Source organism: Colletotrichum tamarilloi (assembly GCF_030869305.1).
Source record: "Colletotrichum tamarilloi strain Tom-12 chromosome Unknown Scaffold_62.1, whole genome shotgun sequence".
Lineage (NCBI taxonomy): Eukaryota > Fungi > Ascomycota > Sordariomycetes > Glomerellales > Glomerellaceae > Colletotrichum > Colletotrichum tamarilloi.
The window spans coordinates 74,350-97,501 of NW_026849444.1; the positions used below are offsets into that span (position 1 = coordinate 74,350).

A 23,152-nucleotide genomic window follows, 5' to 3' on the forward strand; every position below is an offset into this window, starting at 1 on the left:
TTGAATAATTGCATCGTAACGCACGTGAATTCTCCTTGGCGGCATTCATCTGTCAGCAGCACAACGCCATTGACAACCGCCAAGGCAGCAGTCATCGCCAATCAACTTTCGACTACAACTCACACGATCACACGCCGTAGGCCGCGAAAAGCCGCTCCTAGTGGCCGGCGCCGGACGACACCCCATCGACAGCCCTGCTTTCTTGGTGATCGCTAATCGACTCCGACGACTCATGCTCAAAACTAACCTCACCTCGGTGACTCCTCCAGCTCCAACCCCACGTTGTATCTTCTTTACTCTGCCCCCCACCCCCCTTTCATTCGCTCCTTTTTTCCCGGCATGCATTCTCAAGTCCCGTCTCCCTGCGTCACACCACACATTCGGGGCGCACAGAGATGCATACGGGGAACACATCCGTACCCACCAATCCGGTCCAGTGGCCGAAAAGCTTGGGTTCGGTGATGTCGGCCGATGTTCGCACGCACGCACCCCCCGGACCCATGAAGTCACCTCGAGACGGGACTATCACTTGCTGGCCTTCATCTCTCCCGCGCGCATGCTCGCACACACCGAAGACACCGCGCCGTACCTTTGAGTCCCTAGGCTCCGCAGCTCAGCCGCATTTGGGGTCGATCTTCTGGAGTGAGGGGAACGTCCTGGCTGCCTAGGCTAGTGATTGTGGTGTAGCTGGAGATTGCCGATGGCACAGTATCCTGATTTCGGATGTCTTGTCGGAGGTCCAGGGCAAGGCAGGCTGTGCATGTTAGTGAGTAGAAAAGGGCCGCTGTTCTAGGAGCGAGCTGCCCAGTTGATTCTCTTTTCTTGATTCATCATCTTTACATAGTCACCTGCTAAATCTTTCTTAAAATATACTTGATTTGACAGACTTGTTTTGGTCCCTGCTATGGCAACCCGGAGCCCTGAGGAGCTGCTCAAAGCAGTCGAGGCAAGCCACGACCAATACCTCCGTAACTTACGAAGTCTACATGACTCCCTGGCTAGTGCCGTGAGAGACAGATCAGATACCAAGACAACAAACAACGCTCGCCAGCCATCCCCCCTCCTACAACCTTCTCCAAGCCCCGTCCAGAGTCCAGGGCAGAGTCCACCGCTTTCATCGGAAGCAACCTTCCAGCCTGCTCTTCGCCGTGCCCGCCGCTCAACCTTTTCAGACCCTATCGAGAAGCGGACACTGTCCAGCGTCGTTGAGAGAAAGCACGTACCGGCCTCCATTCACTCTGAGCTAGACGTCGAGTATCTTCCCTTACTTGACATTGCAGGCCCTCGAAGTGTCAACAGTTCAGATGGGACCCTCACAAGCCCTCCCACAAAACTAGTTGAGCGCGTATCATGGACGGACAATCAACTGCTACGCCATCTCAAGTACACTGACTTCACCGGTGGCGCCGCTATTGCGCTCACCGATGTGATCAAACGGCAAGCCGACATTGACGAGGATGCGGTATTCGAGGAATTCGCTGCATATGAAAGCCAGGGGTACGTCAGTTCAACCTTTGAGCTGTACGATGTCGACAAGGAAGGGTCACCTAGACCCGTGGGCAAACACCCAGACCGCCGTCCTCGAGGCGCCGCAGCCGACGCAGCTCCAACTCCTACTCAGATCGTCGACGCCCCGACGGTGTGGAACGCCCTCAAAGAGATTCACGCCGATGGCCAGGCCGTAGGTCTCGTAACGATCCTACAAGAACCGTCAGCTCTCATGCTCGGCGCGCTACATATGACGATGCGCCCATACTTCGACATGACGGAGCTCCTCAACCATCTCATCACAGACCATGGGAACAACGGCAAGACGACGGCCCACGTCCATCGAGCCTTTGCGAAGGATGCTTCGCCCTCGCATCTCCGCCAGCGCAGCTTCTTCTTCGTTTTCAAGTACTACACAGTCGTAGGCGAGGGCCTCGAACCAGCTCCCTTTCAAAAGTACGATAAACGCCCCGCGGATCGCCGCTCAAAGGACCACATCGACATTGCAGAATGCAGCTCCATCCTCGCCCTCTCCCTCTCCGGCCCGCCACGCCAATCCGTGAAACAGACCCGCCGCCGCGAGGGCCCGCAAGAAGGCTTCCTCTTCGACACGTTCGCGCCGTGGCACCTGCTTTCGATCCAGTCCTTCCCAGACGACGAACACACCCTCCGCGGCGGCGACGCCGAGGCGCACAAGAACTTCCCCTCGGGACCCTACGCCTTCCTGGACGCCCTGGTGACCGAGTACCGCGACGCGACGAAGCGCAACCTGGCCCTCCACGCCCGCATCGCGAAGCTCATCACCCCGCCGACGGACTTCATGTTCGACGCCCGCCTGCGCGACAAGCTCCTCTTCGAGGATAAGCACTTCACCTACATCCGGCGGTACTTTTGGGCCTACAACACGCTGGGCGTCGTCAACGAGGGCCTGCGCGCCATGCTGGCCGCCTACCGTGAGACGTTTCCCGACGACTTCTGGGAGGGGAGGCACCAGACGCTGTGGCCGCACCCGGCGCCGGAGAGCCCCGAGGGCGCGACGTACCGCGACAAGATGGTGCTCCTGCGGTCCGACCTTGAGCGCGCGTGTCGGAACCTGGAGACGGTGCACGCCAAGAATGCGGCAACGCGCAAGGAGATTGAGAATCTGCGGGACCAGCTCTTCAGCGGGAGCTCCATCAAGGAGTCGAGGAGGGCAATCGAGCAGGGGGATAACATCAAGGTCCTGACGTTGGGGTCCATGGTGTTTTTGCCCCTAACCTTTGTGACTGTAAGTTGCAATTCCACCTATCTCTTATTTGCCCTCAACGTTCTTATACTGATACATCAAACCTCTTACAGTCAGTCTTTGGTATAACAGAGTTTACAATCTCACCAGAGGACTGGAGATTCCCCGTGACAATGGTCTGCATCTGCGTACCCTTCATCGTGGCTCTCATCCTCCTGCAGACGCGCGCGGGGTACTCGCTCGCGAGACACACCTTCGCCGCGCTCGCCTGGCCGTTTCGACTGTTCACGGACGCCGTTGCGGATGAGCAGTTTACCCCGGCCGCCGTCATCATACCCACGACGGAGACGAGACCCAGGAGGAAGAGGCGGTTGACGGGCCGTCGACCCCCTCCGACACGTTCGCCGCGGCACCAGCAGCAACCGCCGCACCAGTACCAGCGTGACAATGATTTGGGGTTGATACAGTCTTTCATGGGGTGGTGGACGTGGGTGAGGAAGAATGGGATTCGCAGGAGCGGCGGTGAGCGTGGTGACGGTTCGGCGTTTGGAAATGTGTGAGGTGGTTTTTGATTTATTGAGATTTCTATAGTTGTTAGATACCCCCTTTTTACGTTTCGAGACCGTCAATCTACTACATATAACAATACAAGAATTAGACGTGAAGGCTTGTTTCCTGAGTGCCAGCCCAGCCTCTCTAGAATGGTCGGACTCTGAGACCCGGCCAAGGACGAAGGCCTTTCTTTCTCCTTGCTCTACGCACATCTCAATGTCGAAAGTCGCCGGGCACACAACACCAGACACACTGACAAGTTTCCAACTATTGCCAAGCTCGATCAGAGAATCAATCAAAAGCTGACTTCGACACATGCAAGAAGCTGGGCCACGTTTGGATTCGACACATCAATCACTGCTTCCCTTTTCCAACCGAGCAAAGCGAGTTTGGCCCGGCTTGAGCAGCCTCGTGTTCTCCGAGTATATCTGACATCACCCATAAAGCATGGCAACGATGAAGTCTTTCATCCTCGATCTGGATTTCCCGAAACCTGACTGCCACATTGAACCCCTCAAAGAAAACGTATCTCAAGCCCCGTCCCAGTCTCAGTGGAAACCTGATCCTCTATTCCGGCCAGAATGATTACGCCAGCACGCTTACCTGTCTCGACAGCTGACACGAATTGTCACAACATCACTTGCTCTACAGTGAAGTCTCTTGAAGAGGGTGACTTCCCTTACCCCCCATTGATACGCCAACCCGACCATATTCTGGAAAAAAAAGATTTGACTCGTATGGCTTTGATGGCCAAGGTCCCGATTTCTCACATCTCCACCTGCTCGGAACCTCGGGAATCATACCACGCTGAAAATGTCAAAGGCGAGAGATCTCATGACCACCCCCTGATGCCATCTTCCACGAGCAAAGGATGGAAACAAAACAACGAGAAACAAACAACATGTTCTTGAACAACAACAAAAAGGCAAGTAGGAGAAGGACCGGCGAGCAGGGATAACTGAACAGCTTCTTTGTCTCGGTCACCAGATCGCCAATCTTTGTACCCCGTCAAACAGCGTCACCTCGCCCGGTTGCTCGTTCCCTCGATGTCGCAAATCCTTCCTCCATTCCGTTCTGTTCTCCCGTTTCGTCGTTTCCGTCATCTCGGTAACCTCTAGGAGGGGACTCTTAGATACTTTGAAGGAGGCGAGGTCACATCCGTTTAGACCAGGGTCAACCTTTGCTTGCGCGACGTCTCTGTCTACTCTGGCGGGTTGAATCTAGTCCATTTGTACTATGTCTGGAAGACCAAAATGCCGCTGGCCACAAATTCACACGACACATTATTGGGGACGAGGGGCCGGAAACAGAATCTCTTCCTCCTCCTCCTCCTCCCTCTTTCCGCCCCTGTCAAAGCCTGGCTTGTCACCCGACCGAACCCATGTCGCCGATCAAGAGCCCCCCCCCCCCCCAGGCTCTAGGGGTTTCTGCCACACGTAACAGAATTTCTGACCATCGTCATTTCGACATTCGCTATCTGCGACGAGCCTGAGCCTTCTTGAGATGTGAGCACTACGGATACTCCGTAAGCAGATTCGGATTCAGAGAGCAGCCCCCCCCCCCCCCACTCAGGCCATGTAAGCCAACCACTCCGAGTCCTCTTCTCCCGAGTCCTCGGAGGGGCCCCGCCGGGTCGGGGTGGGCTGACCGTTTGTGCACTAGGTTCGAGTACCCCGCCGCAGTAAATGGCGACCGGCCGAGGAGGCGTAAGAATTTATGGGTGCTGGAAAAGATCTACGATTGTTTCCCCCCTGAGTGCTCCACATGAAGTAGAAGAAGCCAGCCGTTGCTCTCAAAAAATGGCCGATATCCCTGCTCGCGCTTTGCTTCAGAGTTGTGGATCTCTCCTCCCAGCCACCCGTTTTTACAAGAGAGTTCATGATATACTATCCGTGCTGTACGGATACGGAAGCTTGCTTGTCAGTCCACTGTTGCGTGAGGGCTTCCTACTGAGCTACAGCCGAGCAGTCTGACGTACAACTCTTAGCCAGGCCTCGTCAAGAGATCTACGTTGGCGCAAGAAATGCGGCGACGTCGGCGGAGATTAAGGAAGGCCCCCTCCTACAGGGTTCTCCGGGGGTAGGGCGCGGGAAGTGACAGCTGTCGAAGAGAGCTTTGACGTCGGACGCCTGCAGATGGGTTTGCACACCGACAATGGCGGTTTCTGTGCTCCCGTACCCTGTACTCCTGTACCTCGAGGAGAGAGGGCGGGAATGCCGTGTAGCTGTGGCAGATCGTGACTGAAACATTTGTGATGGCGCTGTTCAACATGAGAAAGTCGTCTAGTTTCGTTTCTGTTGTGGACATGTCACCTGCCATTGAACAAGCGAGGCGACAGGCCGTGTAAGTTGAACCGAGTCGATGGATCATCAGGAAGCCTAGAATTAGGATCAGGACTCTCGGTAGTCGCAATCTCACCCATCAGGCCGCCAGCCAACGATACGAACTAGATAGCGAGTCAGTCCCATGAGCTTGTTTGAAGAGGCTAAACGAGACGAGTGAATCATGTGTCCCTTCTAGAGGATCGTGGTTTGATAAGTATGTCTATTCGTAGATCTAGCGGTTTGCAAGGCAGAGCGTAAAGAACGACTAACTGATGATCTTGCTAAGGATACGGGCTGTGTCCTTTTCATGAATCCGACCATCCCATGGAATAGTCGCCGATTGGGCGAAAATACTGCTAAATGGCTGCTGCGCTGTACTAGAATACGGGATGATCTCGATCTTGGATTGGATCTTGTATCGTGTGGGTGGTGCTTTGATGTTGCCCAGTTCATTTCTCGCATCGCACAGACAGCATCGCGGGAGGCAGATCCGCAAGGGCAGCCATGGCTTGGCGTAATTCGATTGGCTCATTAACGACGACAGAAGCACCTCGGGATCTGACACTGACAACTTGACAATGATAGACGTCGTTACCAGTTAAGCCATCCTGGTGTGGAATAGAGAGGCCCTTCCTCTCTAGCTATCACAATGGGGAAGGGGGCTAAAGGGGGAAATGATTTCCCAATATAGCAACACCATCGGATCAAAAGAAGGACGGTGGCCGTTGACATTGACCGGAGCCGGGCTGGAAAGTCAGCAAGAAATCCGAGCTACAGTCAATAGTGGAAATCTTGTTCCTTGCCTACCAGCCAAGAACGCTCTGCTCGTGACCATTTCAACCCAGCAGGGCTAGATTAGTAGAGACAAGCCCCTGATTTTGATGACAGCAACGGGGTCATGGACTGTGCATCGGAGGCTTCGAACGACGGTTCCTGCAGAAGGGTCCATCAATCTAGTTCGCAAGGAGAAACGTCGTGTACGTTTTCTGCGCGTCACGCACTTTATTGCTAGCAAAACTTGGCGCGCAGGCGGAGCGTCGAGAACAGCCCCGAACGACGGTGGATCAATGTTCCCATCCGTCGCGCGGCGTGTCTTGTCTTCGCTGTTCCTGGGACGAGCCAAGGTCTCTTTTGGACAAGGTCAGGAACAAGCCGAGCTGAAGCTAGGTATTGCCGGAACTCCCTAGAGGGGGCGATCCTCATGAAATCGCATCCCGTCCTCCCACGTGTCGCAGGCATGGGGAAATGAAGAGCATGGACCAGCTCAAGGCGGTGCAGACTTCAGTTCAGCCACAATCCCCCGCTGCTTTGGCAGCCTTTGTTCTATGCGGCGGATTCTGTGAGCTGCGTCTTTACATTCGACATGCTTGAAGGCAAGCCGCCCTGTAATGGCGTTGGCATCCGGTCCCAAGTCATTGTCAGGCCTGTCTGCACGCGGGCGGCTAAGACCCCTTTTCTGCTGACAGCGCGGCCAGGCGGCCGCGCCTGACCGACAGCGTCGAATCCGCGTCTGATGCGGCCAGATCTTGACGCAGACGTGCCACGGCGACTAGACTTTTGATTTGGAGGTTCGACGAGTCTAGTTGCGGGTATCTGTAGTTGAACTTACACAAGGGAGATGGCGACAGAATGCGTGTCGAAGAGGGTCGAAGGGCGCATACTTTCAAGAACGGACTTGCGCCCCTCGTAGACTCGCAGTTTGGTGACACAGAGAAGATCGGCAGCGAATCGGCAGTGAAGCGGTCTCACATCGACTAGACTAGGAGAGCACGGGATCCTTGGCGATGTACCGCTGGCGGGTTCAGCTGGATGATGAAAGGTTCCAGAAATCTGGCAACCGGTGTTAACTTTGAGACTTAGGCGCAGGCATTATGCTTCGCGAACAACAATCCCTTAATAACGCGTACGGGCCGCAGCGAGGGCCGTCGGGAGGCTCAGCGTCCCAAGGCCGGTACTGTGTATCCGTATGGGTTACTCAAGGGTATCGGAACTGCAGATATTTGAATTGATTTCCAGTTTTTGGTCAGGAAATCAATATCCCGTCCGATGATACAATGGACACCTGTACTCGTGTATATCGTTTGAAACCAAACAAGCCCGCTGAAGACATCGGATGTGATGAACGGATAGCGCGGTCGTAAAAGTTGATGATGACGAGTTGCTGTGTGGCTTGGAGCATCGCAGGGTTCAAGAGGTCCGTTCCACCCTCCAATGTCCGCGTCCGAAGCCGAAGAGAGGCGACAATCATGGGGAAACGGGGTCAGGGATACGGATTGAAGGATGCAGGAATTCCTGGATGGGCCGGGGACCACCGTAGCACGCGCCCGAGTCGATATCTTGTTTTTCTTTTTGGCTTCCCCTATTCCACATCCCGCTCAACCGCTCTCCGAACGGGCATGTGGGCCTTCTTGATGCGGTCAAGCGCGACCCTGCTCCTGAAATTGGTCCCTGTCGTTGTCTCTGGGGTGCAGACACTGACAATGTCAAATTCAAAAACGAAGTTGACAGAGGCACACCGGAGGGGAAAAGGAGGGGTGGTGCTCTCTGACATGCCACTCGTTTGTTGTTGACGATGGCGCCGATTTTTACGAGCACACGGGCCGCCGACAGGCTCATCAATGCTGATTTAGGTCGGGAAGCCGATCAAATCAGGTGTGCATGAACCTTCAAGTTGCGCTGTCACAAACGCAGACACTCCGAACGGTGAGCCAAGTTGGCGCAAGACGGTTACACTGCTTGTCTAGTGAAGGAGCCGTGAGGCTAAGAGTCGCGAGCGACTGACACGGTGTCATGTTGCTGTGCGTTTGACAGGCTGTCTCGATTTCGAATGCCTTTCTTCTTTCTGCAGCATTTGCAGACGCAGGACCGCAATGTGCAGCTGAAAAAAGCAGTGGTTTCAAGCCTGCCTGCGCCTCCTGGATGCATGAACGATGGGCGTCATGCCGGTTTCTGCTCCTGTCTGGTCGGTACTTTTCTCGACCAGAAAAGCACTAAGAATGATAGTAAGAGTATGACAGGGACGATTCGCAACCTCGGTCCTTGGATCTGGCCCACTCAGCTCCGATGTTATTTGTTTTGCGGTTCGTCCATCCGTTCTTTTAAAAGAAAGGAAGCCATATGCCCGGCGTCGTCCAGTGCGGTGTGGCATCCCGAGTCTGTAGGCAGTGGTTCCATCAGGCTTCTAGAGTTCGTTGCGAGGAAACCTATTTTAGTCTTTCCTTCTTTCTTGATCACGAATATGGCAGGTCTCGGTCGGAAAGGTAGATGCTTAGATGGATGCGAAGGGCGAGCAAGAAGCCGAAGCTGAACGGGTCAAGGCCAGTCCGTTCCGCATGTCTAGGATGACTATGTGAGAATATGTTGCAGGTGCCGCCACCAACAATGCAGCCAGCGTTGGTGGATGATCCTGACACTACCAGAGATGGAGACGAGGTCTGGTGAGGGTTCGTTAGGTTTCTGGAACCCGATTCTTCTTCTTGTACGTAGGTTTCCCCAGTCCATCCGGCGGCTAGGTAAGTTGAGCTGTAAGGCAAAGTATCACAGGACGGATGCAAGGCAAGGTAGGCGGTCCCTCGCTTTGGAATCGAGCGAAACGGTACCTCGACGTCGTCCGTAGACAGACCTTGTTCACCCCTTTTCCAACCCAAAGATGGGAAGTTGCAGTTGCAGGCATCTGCAGTTATATTCGGCCCAATTTGTTCCTGCATTTGCATCGAGACTGGACGCACGATGAGGCAAGCTGGTAGAGTCGGCACAGCTCGGCGAGTCTGATGGGAAGCAGCGCGCACGGGATAGTCTGTTCGTTAGAGATGATGCGCGACCAATTGAATAGACGATTGACAACGAATGACTAGTCAGGTCTCGAGCGGCTTGTGAAGGAGATTTCGAGCTCAACTGAGCTGGATGGAGCGAACCCAAGCGAATGGGATATCCAGGCTGCCTGGAACTCCCGCAGCTGTGGCAGCTCACGCAAATTCGAAGGTGTAACCGTGTAAGGGCGAATCTTCGTGGACCTTGGGGTTCGAAGTGGTGTGCAGATATCTGACCCGATGGCCAAGAGTCCGAGGCGACGGGGATTGGTGTGTAGCGGCAAGAGGCGAGCAGTCTCAAATGGGGCGAGTACGTACATAATCGATGATTTGTAGCGTCGGTATTTCATCACTGCGGTATCTTGCTCGAGGACGAAGGTCCAAAACGACATTTGAGCGTAATTTGTAGATGCTAGACAGAGGTGAACCTCGGTACGTACTGCGGCGAACGCTCTACGGCTACCTACGCTGCGATATACCTAACCGCAGTTCTATCTAGTAAGGAAGATATGTAGTAAAAGGTAGGCAGGTGCATTTCATCCTCAACTTCCAGGTTAGAAATCGTGAGGATACGTACCTCTACTTGATATCACGGAAGGTGTCAAGGTGAGTTGAGGACAGGTCGAGGAAGGGGTGACTGTGGGTTGGTAGGAGGACCCCCGCCACTTCCATCGACAGCCCAAGGATTGAACTGAACTTGGGTGCTTGGGAAGGGAAGGCTCACGGCTCACGCAAGTGCGCGCAGGCGCAGGCAGGCGCAGGCAGGTGCAGGTGCGGCAACCATCTTTGGAGGAGAGAAGGAAGCGATGGAACCCCTGCAGAATTCTCAAACAGATTTCTGGCGTTACAGCGAAGCGGGAGTCGCGGGACCAGTCATCGTCGTCCCACACTTTGATTTTTTTTCTGTCTGTTTCCAAGGTTCTTGTTGGTGGGGTCGCGTTCTTGTTCACATCTGCTTCGGGAGGTGATGGTCCTTTATTTTCTGTATCGTGTATCATGTATCATGTATCCGTACGGATAATACAGATACCTCCATTGTCAAGTTCCAGATCAACCGACCCATGGAGATTTGTTTTGTTGAATTTCCAGTTAGCAGAAGATGGGCGGGCATGAGAAACACTGCAATATGCCCACGTTACACGCCCGTAGTATCCAGTCTCACCACAAGAGACAATTGCTCCAGATTTGGATTTTCGAAGCGACTTACATGAACTCTGACAGATTGCCACTTGTACCTATCCTTTCTCCAGACAAGAAGCGATAAATACTCACCCTCCGTACTGCTTCGCATCTTGTAACCTTTCCCCCTGAGCCTGGGTAGCCTCCTTTCTCCTGTTCAGAAGACCGCTGTGATCTCCAAACGTCTTGATGTCATGATACAGACGTGTAATCAAACTGGCAATTCCGAGAACTCTCTAGGTAGGGAGTCTAAGGTAGGTTGTGTCCTGCTGGACCCGTCGCCCGTTGCATGTTGCGCGTTGCTAGTTGGGCAGCAGAGCAAAAGTTGTAACTTCCATTATCGCTTGGTTCGGTTGGTACGCCCGCTGGCGGACTCGGCGAGGCTCCATTGGGCTTTGATGATTTCCCTGCTACCTTACTGGAGTTGGTAGGTGGCCGGCGACTGAGTGCCCGTTTGTCTTCTGGGATGTCGCGCTTTCCTAGGTATCTTTGCCTTAAACAACCATGTACTCCGGTACGTATCTACCTTAGGTAGTTTCTGCCCGCTCGCCCACTTCGCCTGAAGCCAGGAACCGCTCCGCATCGCGCGCACGAGGCAAGGGGTCCGTTCCCCACCCTCCATTCTTAGCGACCCCATCTCCTCCCTCATCCCAAGGTGGTGGTGGTGAGTGAGTGTATGTACCTTCTTAAGTACCGACTGGCTCTCTGTCACTCTCATACGATACGTAGGCTTACATAGTAGGTTGTCGGAGGCAGTCGTTCATGCTCACATTTCATCCCACTCTCATACGTATCGGTAGGTACACGTACCACACCACAAACTCACTCTCACTCTCATCAACTCTCACTCGGACACACGTAGCTCGCGCTTATGAATTTAGCAGTCTATTCGCGCACATCAATCTCTTATAGCACTTAACGCGCTTTTCGCGTCTTTCTCTTCAAAACTATTCAATAATACCCATTACGTACGGATACCTCACCTTCATCCCACTTACCTAGGAAGGAATACGTACCGAACAGAACCAGGGACTCCCCCGTCCTCATCGTCCCGGATCAGGTCCAACTTTCACGTTCAGGCAGACCGGCCGCTCTGCTCTCGTTCCCACGAGCCATCAGTGGTCACGCATCACACCCCCATCCACCCTTTCCATCCATCCACTTTGCTCATCCAACCTTGACCCTCCAATAAAGCCAATCCCACCGTTTTGTGCAACCTCTCCGCTGCACCTACGGCCAGTCTACCTATTCAATTACGAGTCTGAGTACGTATCCATATGAATACCTTAGGTTGCCTTGGTACGCAGTGTGGCAGTCGAGTGAACTCTGGCTGTCTCTCATCGCACCCGCAACAAGCCTGGCAGATGGCGGCAATGGAGGGCAATAAGGTACAGATACCGATGCTCGTTGATCGCTCACTCGGTGTCCGTGCCATGTGCCTTGTGCCTGTCCATCTGCTGGCCCTAAGTGATCCATGCCCCTTTATTCGCGACCCATCCTATCCATCCGTACCTTAATCTCTCCGTATGCACCGCGGCGACCAACTGTACGTACCCTTTACCTGGATATGGCCAGGACCTGAGGACACAGCCTTTTTTTTTGCTCTCACGCTCTCTGCCCTCTCTGACCGTGGTCCCCTCTTCCTCCTCTGCCTCATTCTCTCTGGCACCGCTCCCCCCCCCCCCCCCGTCCGTCAGACTCTTGTCCAACTTTGCTGCTTGTCCCTCCTTTTGCACGTTCTGAACCGCTGCCCTACGCAGTCCTACCTCGCTGTACTCTGTGTACCATCCCCTCCTTTCTACTTGAGCGACAAGGCCTATCTATCTCTCTGTGTCCCCCCAAAGAGAATTGGCCCCCGGTCCTCATTCCACCCACACGGAACCGCCATACACACACATTCATACACACTCAACCTCTCACACTACTCTTCTTCTTCTACTCAACTCTGCTCTGCTTTTTCAACCCTATCCCTCTCGCTCCTTTCTTTGCTTCTTGCAAACAGCAGTGAGAAACCTCTGCCATCCCGCAGCGTTGCGCCCCAGCGAAAACATATCCCAAACGAACGGGCTCATCACGTTTCTCAACCAGACGCACCAAACCAAGCACAACCCTTCCCCCCCCCCCCCGATTATCTGACTGGATCTGGAACCTCGCCGCTCCTAGGCTCGATTTTAATTTGATCACCGCTGTCCACACATTTGCGGCCGCGCCTGCCAAAGCTAAAACAGCGCCCTTATTTGTCGCGCCGCCCTATCAGCTGGGCCAAAAGCAATATCCATCGGCCTGCCCCCCGACGAAGCTTCCGCTCGAAACACCACAAAAAACCAACACCACATTCTCGAAGTCTGCCATCTTGGGTTCTTTGACACCGACTGAAATCACTTCGCAGCCTCTTGTGCACTCAACTCAATCATTGTCTCGAGGCGTTCGCTGGACGACATCCCAATTGTGCCCGCACACACACCAATATACACTCACTAATCCACCATTCAATCACACTCTAACCGACCCAGTTCCCGCACGACACGCACGACTCGATTCCACCCAGTTTCCCGCTGCAGTTCCCCTCCCAAAAACTGCCACGCCTCCTCCACCACCTCTTCGCAGTCACGCTCACGAACCGTTCTTCCTTTTCGAGTCGCAAGGGCCTGGCAACGATAGCTGCATCCTTGGATCAATCGGAAGAACTCCTCCCTCTCACGCTGGATTCCAAGAGTCGCTTTCCTAATCGCCAACCTCGCAGCTGCACCGCAACATCGCCGTTCAGCCACCCACCGATCCACCAGCGTCGGCCGTCGTAACCTCTTCGTAGGCGACGTCGAGACCCCGTTCATTCAAGGGGTTCTCTTAGGCGACCTGCCTACTTCGCGCAAACATCACCTGAGGCCATCGCCAACATGTCCGTCATGCTTCAAACACCATCTCGAGCTTCTACCGCCTCCTCCTCCTCCTTCCAACCCCTTTCCCGCCAAAACACCATGTCTTCTTACGATGGATCGCGGTCCGCCCGCCAATCCAAGCGTTACTCCATGTCCGCGCTGTACATGTCCATGTCAGCGAACGAGACTGATCTGGAGATTGAGGATGACTTGGCCAAAGGTAAGCTCTGCAACCTCCGCAGTTTTCTTGCCCTTTTGCCCTACTGACGATGGATTTTACAGCCCAGAAGATTCTCAGAGAGCTCAAGTCCAAGATCTCTTCGCAGTCCAAAAAGAACTTCGTCCTCGAAAAGGATGTACGATATCTTGATTCACGAATCGCCCTCCTCATCCAGAACCGAATGGCTCTTGAGGAACAGAACGAAGTCGCAAGCCACTTGGAAGACGCGACGGATATGCAAGAAGGCGCCTTTCCTAACGACGACAAGACGCAAAAGTATGGCAACTTGATGTTCTTGTTGCAATCCGAGCCGAGGCATATCGCGCATCTCTGCCGTCTGGTGTCAATGTCGGAAATCGACTCTCTGCTGCAGACGGTCATGTTCACCATCTACGGAAACCAATACGAGAGTCGCGAAGAACATCTGCTCTTGACTATGTTTCAGGTTTGTGACCCGTGACTAAACTGCGCGATGTCGCAAGCTGACTCTTGACCCATTAGTCTGTTCTGACCTACCAATTCGACAATACCCCCGAATATTCTTCGCTTCTGCGTGCGAACACCCCCGTCTCGAGAATGATGACCACGTATACGCGGAGAGGACCAGGACAGAGCTTTCTCAAGTCAGTTCTCGCTGATAGAATCAACAGTCTGATCGAGTTGAAGGATCTCGACCTGGAGATCAACCCCCTCAAGGTCTACGAGCGCATGATTGAGCAAATTGAGGAGGACACTGGCAGTCTGCCTGCATCGCTTCCCAAGGGCGTTACTGCTGAGCAGGCTGCGGAGAACCCCCAAGTTCAAGCCATCATCGAGCCACGTCTTACGATGCTCACCGAGATTGCTAATGGCTTCTTGACAACCATCATTGACGGACTCGACGAAGCGCCGTACGGTATTCGGTGGATTTGCAAACAGATTCGCAGCTTGACGAAGCGCAAGTACCCTGATGCCAATGATCAGGTTATTTGCACTCTTATCGGCGGATTCTTCTTCTTGCGGTTCATCAACCCGGCCATCGTGACACCAAAGTCATACATGCTCATTGACGGTCAGCCGGCTGATCGCCCGAGAAGAACGCTGACTTTGATTGCAAAGATGCTACAAAACCTTGCTAACAAGCCCTCCTACGCCAAGGAGCCATACATGGCAAAGCTGCAGCCCTTCATCTACCAGAACAAGGAGCGTATCAACAAATTCATGCTTGACTTGTGTGAAGTTGGCGACTTTTATGAGAGCTTGGAAATGGATAACTACGTCGCACTCTCGAAGAAGGATTTGGAACTGTCCATCACCCTGAACGAAATCTATGCCATGCATGGCCTGATCGAGAAGCACAACGGAGAGCTCTGCAAGGATGACAACTCGCACTTGGGCATCATCATGTCCGAGCTAGGAGGCGCGCCCCCACAGGTTCCTCGCAAGGAGAACCGCGCCATCAACCTCCCCCTCTTTAGCCGATGGGAAACAGCGATCGACGACTTGACAGCGGCGCTCGACATCACGCAAGAGGAAGTGTACTTTATGGAAGCCAAGTCCGTCTTTGTGCAAATCATGCGATCGATCCCATCCAATAGCAGCGTCGCACGAAGACCTCTGCGACTCGAGCGGATTGCCGACGCCGCAGCTACGAGCCGAAACGACGCCGTCATGGTCCGTAAAGGTATCAGAGCGATGGAGCTGCTCTCACAGCTGCAGGAACTGAAAGTCATTGATAAGAGCGATCAATTCGGCCTGCTGCGTGACGAAGTCGAGCAGGAACTGCAACACCTTGGATCGCTCAAGGACGGAGTCATTCAAGAGACTGGCAAATTGGAAGAAGTCTACAAGACCATTCGCGACCACAACAACTATCTCGTTGGCCAATTGGAGACGTACAAGAGCTACCTGCACAACGTGCGTTCGCAAAGCGAGGGAACCAAGCGCAAGCAGCAGAAGCAACAGGTCCTCGGGCCTTACAAATTCACTCACCAGCAGCTGGAGAAGGAGGGTGTTATTCAAAAGAGCAACGTCCCGGACAACCGGAGGGCCAATATTTACTTCAACTTTACCAGCCCTCTGCCGGGAACCTTTGTTATCTCTCTCCACTACAAGGGTACGTTACCTCGATTGGCCATTGCGCAACTTTTACTGACTCTTGTACAGGACGCAACCGCGGTCTTCTTGAACTGGATCTCAAGCTTGACGACCTGCTTGAGATGCAGAAAGACGGCCAGGACGACCTAGATCTGGAGTACGTCCAGTTCAACGTCACCAAGGTTCTCACTTTGTTGAACAAGCGATTTGCGAGAAAGAAGGGGTGGTAAACGCCACCACTTGAACTCTCAAATCTCAACTGTACAACTTTTCCTCCCAGAGATACCCTCGACTGGCTTTTCTTCGAATTAGGCGTTCTCGGCATCTCTTTGAATCCTGATACCACGACGTTTTCGTCTTCATCGTCGCACCGCCTCCGATTTCCATCCTCGCAACCGTCTGCATCAATGCGTTGCCAGCTTCCCACCCTTATGAACGCCTCCTTGCTACGGCCGCCCTTAATTCATTTCTCGACCATCTCGTTCATCCATACGCATACCGGCGTTATTATACCTGTCTCTTTCGTATTCGCCTAGATCTGTGTCTGCGTGCTCAACACTATGAGCAGCTTTCTCTGGACTGGGTCACGTACAAGATTATCACCGTGGATATATGGGAACTTGGTTTTTGTCCGGCCTTGCGCGCCACATCATATCGGCGAATAGGCGGTACGGCTTGGAGTCTTCTTTTTTTACACCCGCTCGATATACCTGCTACGTCATTTTTAATTCTCTTGTTCGGCGGCCGGCACCAGGAAATTCATGCTTCATGCTGCCTTTTGCAACGTTGCTTGTCCTTTTTTTGGTCCTCATTTGTCTCTTTTCGATCCACACGTCCTGATGCGCAACGACGGCGCAAGTTGTATTCGGCTGGTCCGGCGACTCTCTTGGTTTTATGTCCTGTCCCCCTTTGCACTTCATGTCTGAAATGATACGGTAGAGAAGATGGACGAGAAAGAAATAGAATGAAGGTAGATGATTCTCTCAAAACTTGGTCTCTCTCCGTGATGATTTAGAGTGATATGTTTCCCTTGTGAAAATTTGTCGATGATGAGGTGACGATCTCGTACGAGGGGAAGAATTGACTTCCGCGATCGAGGTTTGGAAAAGGGGGTGTAGGATGGGGTTCACTTTAATTTGAGCGACGATTTGACAGTTCGTCGCCCCTGTGTCTTGTCTCGATTTTCTGCTCTGTTTCTGTTCCTACAACGAAGGTTTCTATTGACTTTCTGAGTTTCTCTTCACAGATAGACCGCGTTCGTTGCAAAAGCAGAAGTCTCGTGTCTCTCTGCTATGGCTTTGAGTTTTCGAATCGGGTATACTTCATCCGATGACTTTTGTCATCCGAGATGGGATGGATTGGTAGGTGAGTACAGTAACGGTTGAGGCGGAAGAGGGGGGAAGGGGGGATGACATGAGCCTGTCTGCCACGTTGTCCTGTGGTCGCGCTGCGCCTTTGCGTTCGGGCTGTTTGGTTCTTTTTCCCCCCGGTTTGTGTTTCGAGTTTTGGTGGTGTCGAGGGCGTTGGTATAGGGGCGGTGGTATATATGACCGAAGTGTGTGTGTCTTGTGTTTGAGAGGTCTTGGTTGTAGGGTAGGGTGAGGAGGGGTGCCGGGTATGGTTTGCCGGGCCCTTGGGTCTGTCTTGCTGTTTGTGCTTTTTCTAGGTTGGGAGGGAAAGTGAGGTAGGGTGTGCTGTCTATAGGGGAAGGGGAGGGGAGGGGGAGGAGGGGGTATGGAAAGGTGACGATGGTTTTCTTTGGTCGATTGGGTTTGGTTGGCGTGTTACAGCCTTGTGGAGAGGGGGTGGTGGTGTTTGGGGGCGGCGGTGGTTTGGGTTGGTGAGGTGAGATGAGGCTGAGGTCGGAAAATTTGGTGGGCTTTTGTTGAGTTGGGTGGACGAGTTTGCTTGTGAAGGGGACTGGAGATGGGGGAAGAGTGGGTGGCTTCTCTTACATTGTGAATGGCGAAGATTGTGACAAGGAGGTTGCATGTGTTCAATGAGTTGAATGAGCTCGAGCTCAAGGGCAAGGGCGTCTTTGGAAACATGAGGGGTTATAGTGGGCTCTGGAAAATGAGAGCTGCGTTGCTGAAGATGAGCTGGTCACTGGCTTAGAGGTGTCATGATATTAGGCATGGACGATGAGATTCCGGCTCAGGGTTTCGGGATGTGCAGGTGGCGGACTGCTTCTGGTCTCACGAGTACATTCACGATGGAGCATCAGATGACGTCGGAAGTGAAGTGGACCTCACGGAAGATGTCAAAATAGTGAGCGAGGTTTGACGAATTCTCACCAGGACGGCGTCAAGTTGAAGTCAGAATCTGTACATTTGGATGCTGGCTTGAGAGTGAGAGCTTGGAGGGTCAGTGAGATGTCCTCGGGTTAGTTCTGCTACTATTTTGACACATGTGCCGTTGGTAAACTCAAAGCTGAAGAATGGGTACATGAGTGATAGCCAGGGAGGATTCAATTCTTCATAGCAGGCGTTGTCTTCGCAGAGATAGCTCTGAACATTGTGATTGAAGATTGCATCATCATTGAAGCTCCCACAGCTCAGATCAACTGCAAACCGGCGAATGATATTCTTGGTATATCACGGTGTGATGATTAAAGAGAAGATAATCAGAACATGTGCCTGGAAAAAACCAAGGTTTCTGACCAGTTGCAACATCTGCACTATACGACAGAGCAACTGAATCTTTCACATGAGACGGGAAACATGTCTAGATCATCACCGGAAGATAGGCGGTCAAGTACTTTTGGACCCCTTTGCCAGTTCGTCAGATCACTCGCGAAACAGCCACCATCAGTGCTTCTTGCATACCTATCATTCTAGGACTGGGACTGAGAGCGTAGGTGAGAAGCCTGGCTGTACGCGGAGATGTTTTTCTATGCATCCTCCACATTCACAACCAAGTTGAGAGTAGAAATAAGGGGGAAACTTAGCAATCATATTCGAAACCTGTAAGATGTGTCTATCATCATATTGAACTTTCACTCATCTTGTGAAATAAAGGCCGGGTGTCTGTAAATCATTCCTGTTGATTTGATCACCTTGTCTCAAAAACTTCAGGTAGAGTCGATCTGATGCATCGACGTGACATCCCGAAGCTTATATACGATACGAGATTGGTAGAGCATAGCAACTCCTAATGAGACACGATCTCTGCTCGAGAACAGAGGGTGCCCTTAACTTGGCCTCATGGTAAAATGATAGGAAGATGTTTCCTTTCGCGTTGCCGACAGACGACTTCGATCTGGGACTTACTTTGCAAGAAGGCTGTGCAGCTTGGTCGTGGGGACTTTGTGGGTTAGTTGGGTCAAGAATGCAGTGAAGACTCCGCTGTCCTTGACGGGGCTTTGCATGCAGGGGTTGAGACGGCAAACTTGCCGGAACGGTCTTCAGAGCTCGAGATGGGCTAATGTTGCAGTGAAGCTTTCGCCACCTTCACCTCCGAGGTCAGGCTTTGAGTGTAGGAGCTGAAGTGCTAAAGTGGAAAATCGTCTTGAGAGCTTTGAGGGGAGCCAAAATCGCAGTGAAGTGTAGTGGAGGGTGGGAAATGTGTTCTCAGGGAATCAGTTGACAAAGTAAGCAATCGTCTTGAGACCTTGAGGTGGGCTAATATTGCAGTGAAGCTTTAAGCTCCGAAGGCTTTGCATGCAGATGCAGGGGTTGAGGTGCTCCAATCAGCATACGCGCTCATCGCCAGCTTTCATCCAGGATGACATTTAAAGAGTCTTTCAATATACATGAGCCATGGCAGAGCTAGAAGGGTAAGAGCCCGCAAACGTGGCGTCGTCGCGAGCAGCGCTCTGTGTCTTCGAGGATTCTGCGGTCGGTCGTAGCTTCGGCGTTGAGGTGGCTCATGGTTCTCGTCTGCGGCATGCTCTGAAGCAACTGCGTATGAAAGAGAGCTCTGAGACTGTAATTTGCCATGGCGAGGATTCAATGCGTTGAAAAGCAGGTGATTAGAAACAAGACGGGCTGTCTTGACAGACACCGCGGTAGTATAATGGTATAAGTGCCCACGACCGACTTGAGGACCCAAAAGTCCGAGTGGCTGGCAGCGCTCATGGCGACAATATCTCCAACGTCGTCAGAATCGCTGGAGGCAGACGAGGCATGAAGAGGATGGCTGCATGGAATCAGCAAAGCAAATCATCGTTTCGTAGCGGGAGTCCCCCTATAAGCCTTCTCTGGTCACGTCAGCGACCTTCATCGCTTTGCTCATGCCTTCGTCGATTTGACATTGAAATATCAGTGTCAGAAACAGACGGACCGACAAGTGCTTGTTCACCTTGCCTATCAGCCGTCTTGAAGACCTTCTGTTAGATTGACTACACAGCTACTGCGTGAGGTCAGATGCCTATCGGACCTATGCCTATCGCCCAGCCTAGTCGTTATATCGTTGCCATCATCACGGGTGCTTGGATTGGAATCAAGCTCATCTACGCTATGTGGCTGCTTCGATCCCATAACCTATGCTATGAATCAGCGTGTGGCAGCATGACTTCAGTGTTTCTGATTACGATTGGTAAGTCCAAGTCGAACGGTTCGCATTATCAAACGTGGCGGGTCAAGTCGAAGACGCGGCGGAAAGAAGCCGACGGGTCGGTTCGTGATGAAATAGGATGGGATGAGATGGGATGGACAGACGAATGTGGCATGGCACACCTTACCACATTAGACGCTGATGGGCAGCCGTGCTCGCTGTGAATCACCAGCATTGCCACTTGGAGGAGGCAAGTTGGTTGTGTTTGTAGGCTAGTGTTTCGGCAATGGACGGTGTGTGTCCAAATTGTCGTAGGTGGTCAACTTGAACGTCGGCGACTATCATAGTGTCGTTTTCTGTCGGCGACCACGCATCGGCTTGCGAGGCCGCATGAAGTGAAGCGTTGCATTCGGCGGGGGATGTTAGTATCGTCGATGGATGGTAGTATTTGTTTCAAAACATGAGCGATTGGGGATGTCGCAAGATATCATTAATGCCTAGACTATACTCATCACCCTCGATTTCGATAGAATATCCCGGTGGGCACATGAACACTCGCAAATTGACATATATACATCATTATCCCCCCGTTCTCACCGAGAATTACCGAGCCCGGTGAAGAGACTTAAGCTTGTTTCGAGCACGTCAACTGTCACTTACAACGCCACGCCCACCCCAGCCGCTTCCCACGCGGGCCAACCCGCAAATTCTCCCCCACCTCCCAATCCGTAGACGCTTGCCAGACAAACTTCACCAAGGGGATGGGAATGACAGGACAAAGTTGCCTATCTAATGATTCACTGATAGGGAAACGATGTCCGACAATCACTGAATCGGTCACACACACACACTCTCTCTCTTTCTCTCCTTGAAAAGCATTCCCATAATAGGGGAGTTAGTTCCCTTGGGGTAGCATTGACTTAATCTCGCAATGCTCCACACCAGGAACCCAGCAAAGCAAAAAGTCCTATCCGTACCCATTATCCGCATCATAAACAGAGAGAAAGACGCACATGCCAACACAGAAAAAAGAAGGGGGAGAAATCTTGAGAGTGTGCCCTTTTTAGCCTAAGTGCCAGACAGGGTGACATTCGTTGGATACATTCTAGAAAAGAAGGACGGAAAAGGAACCCAACCCAAAGCAAATCAAATCTCGATAAGCCGGACCCCTTTTTTTTTCTAAATCCTGCGTGCAACTTCAAAGTTCCTCGAGGTAACTATACCATTTTGCAAATATGGCTGCGCATACCGAGAGCGCGCAGCTGGCCAGTCGGCTCGATGGACTGGTCTTGGTTATCCCGGACCTGCGCCGGATGGTCAGCCACTGGCCGTCGGGGAAGAATACTCATGCCTCCGAGGTTGAGGGGCTGATTTGCAAACTACTGGAGCAGAGGTGAGTTTGTCCGATATGAAGATGGAATGATTTCGGTATGCTGACATACTACAGCGATGCGTCACCGAAAGACAAGGCTAATGTCCTGGAAGCAAATCCGGCTCTCTTGGCGTCATGGTAAGATATCCCTAAGAACAGTTAAAGGAGAATAAAAAAAACCAGCACTTGCTGATAAGTGGTGTGTAACGTTAGCCTCTGGCCGAATGTAACAAGAGAGAGACTTGGCACCTTGACGCTCATGGTGCTCTGGCAGGGCAGACTCGATGACCATATCGAAAGCCTCGAGTACAAGAGCGCGGAAAAGGCCAAAGACTTCCGCAACAAGGCCAAGGACTACATTGCGCAGTATCTCCAGCTTTCCGAGGGGCCCAAGGAGGCGTCAACGAACCCCGTCATTGCGGGGTTCCAGCCGGTTGCCAAAGTCATTTGCCAGCAGTACGACCGAGGTCAGTTTTTCTCGTATCTGGGTGTAGCAGCGATATCTGAGGGCTGATTTCTTCGGGTGGTGGGCAGATCAGCGGAGAAGGTTAAGGGTTAGTCTATTCGAGTACATTGACTCGACCGTGCAAGAGATGCGGTACATCCAGAGCGGACACGCGCCGACGACTTTATCGTATGAGAAGCTTCGCAAGAAGACAGGGGGCGCTGGCCCTCTATGCGCCTTGGTAGAGTAAGAAAGAACATGAGGGTATCTCTCTGAGAAAGCAGGGTTTCTGCTGACGAAAGTAGGTTCGCCTCTGGATCAGAGTGGCCGGCGCACGTTGTCAACTCGCAGCCGTATAAGATGATCCTGGAGTCGGTCAGCATTATCATTGGCCTGTCAGTTTCCCCCCTCTGATATACCCCGAAATGGTGATGTCCAGAAGCTGACGGGATGCTTTTCTGGAAATAGGACGAATGACTTGCTCTCGCTGAACAAAGAGCTGGTAAGTAGATTCGTCGTGGTGGTGCTGCGTGAGCGGGAGGAACTAATCATTCGAGCAGCGGAAAGGCCGGACTCTCAACGCGGTGCCGGTGCGGTACTGGAATGGCAAAGACGGCAGTGACTTGGAGAGTGCTGTCGGAGAAGTCGTAGAAGAGATTGACAAGGCGGTTAAGCAGCTCGACGTCTGCGAGCGAAGATTGATCAACCAGAACCTGGCGGATGCGGACGCGATTCAGGAGGTGACTGCGACGCTCAAGACGATTTGCACTGGCAACTTAACTTGGAGGTTTGCGACCTTGGATCACCCTCTCTAAAACTTGCGCGTTACTGACAATGGGAACAGTCTTGAGTCAAAACGGTATAACGTAGGTCCTCCGGACGCCGACGGAAGTCTGAGGCAGGAATTGAGGGCTCCCGATGCATGAGATAGAGGGCATTCGGAGGAACGGAGACGGTAACGGACGATGATAAACGGATAAGGTAGTTATGAGAGGTAGAAGTATTAGCTGGGCGGCAACGCCGCGAGTAGAACGCCCGTAATGATGAATGATACCCCCCATTAGGCTTTGATCTCAACGGTCAATTGAC

General features: G+C 52.7%; 4 protein-coding genes across 4 annotated transcripts; 3 read left to right on the plus strand and 1 right to left on the minus strand.

Moving 5' to 3' along the window:
* Positions 1–904: 904 nt before the first annotated feature.
* On the plus strand, positions 905–3,273 carry CTAM01_11439 (uncharacterized protein; the record flags this gene model as incomplete). The annotated part of the gene is made up of 2 exons (XM_060527450.1): positions 905–2,755; positions 2,827–3,273. 2 exons carry the CDS (start codon positions 905–907, stop codon positions 3,271–3,273), a joined length of 2,298 nt encoding a protein of 765 aa, XP_060377890.1.
* A 3,758-nt stretch (positions 3,274–7,031) lies between these two features.
* Positions 7,032–7,837, minus strand: CTAM01_11440 (uncharacterized protein; the record flags this gene model as incomplete). The annotated part of the gene is made up of 4 exons (XM_060527451.1): positions 7,032–7,143; positions 7,199–7,394; positions 7,497–7,543; positions 7,698–7,837. The coding sequence occupies 4 exons, from the start codon at positions 7,835–7,837 to the stop codon at positions 7,032–7,034; spliced, it is 495 nt and encodes a 164-aa protein (XP_060377891.1).
* A 5,637-nt stretch (positions 7,838–13,474) lies between these two features.
* On the plus strand, positions 13,475–15,982 carry CTAM01_11441 (GTPase-activator protein for Ras-like GTPase; the record flags this gene model as incomplete). The annotated part of the gene is made up of 4 exons (XM_060527452.1): positions 13,475–13,676; positions 13,739–14,121; positions 14,178–15,771; positions 15,822–15,982. 4 exons carry the CDS (start codon positions 13,475–13,477, stop codon positions 15,980–15,982), a joined length of 2,340 nt encoding a protein of 779 aa, XP_060377892.1.
* A 5,499-nt stretch (positions 15,983–21,481) lies between these two features.
* On the plus strand, positions 21,482–22,989 carry CTAM01_11442 (uncharacterized protein; the record flags this gene model as incomplete). The annotated part of the gene is made up of 8 exons (XM_060527453.1): positions 21,482–21,639; positions 21,694–21,756; positions 21,832–22,085; positions 22,153–22,309; positions 22,369–22,458; positions 22,532–22,565; positions 22,624–22,850; positions 22,908–22,989. The coding sequence occupies 8 exons, from the start codon at positions 21,482–21,484 to the stop codon at positions 22,987–22,989; spliced, it is 1,065 nt and encodes a 354-aa protein (XP_060377893.1).
* Between the last annotated feature and the right edge of the window lie 163 nt (positions 22,990–23,152).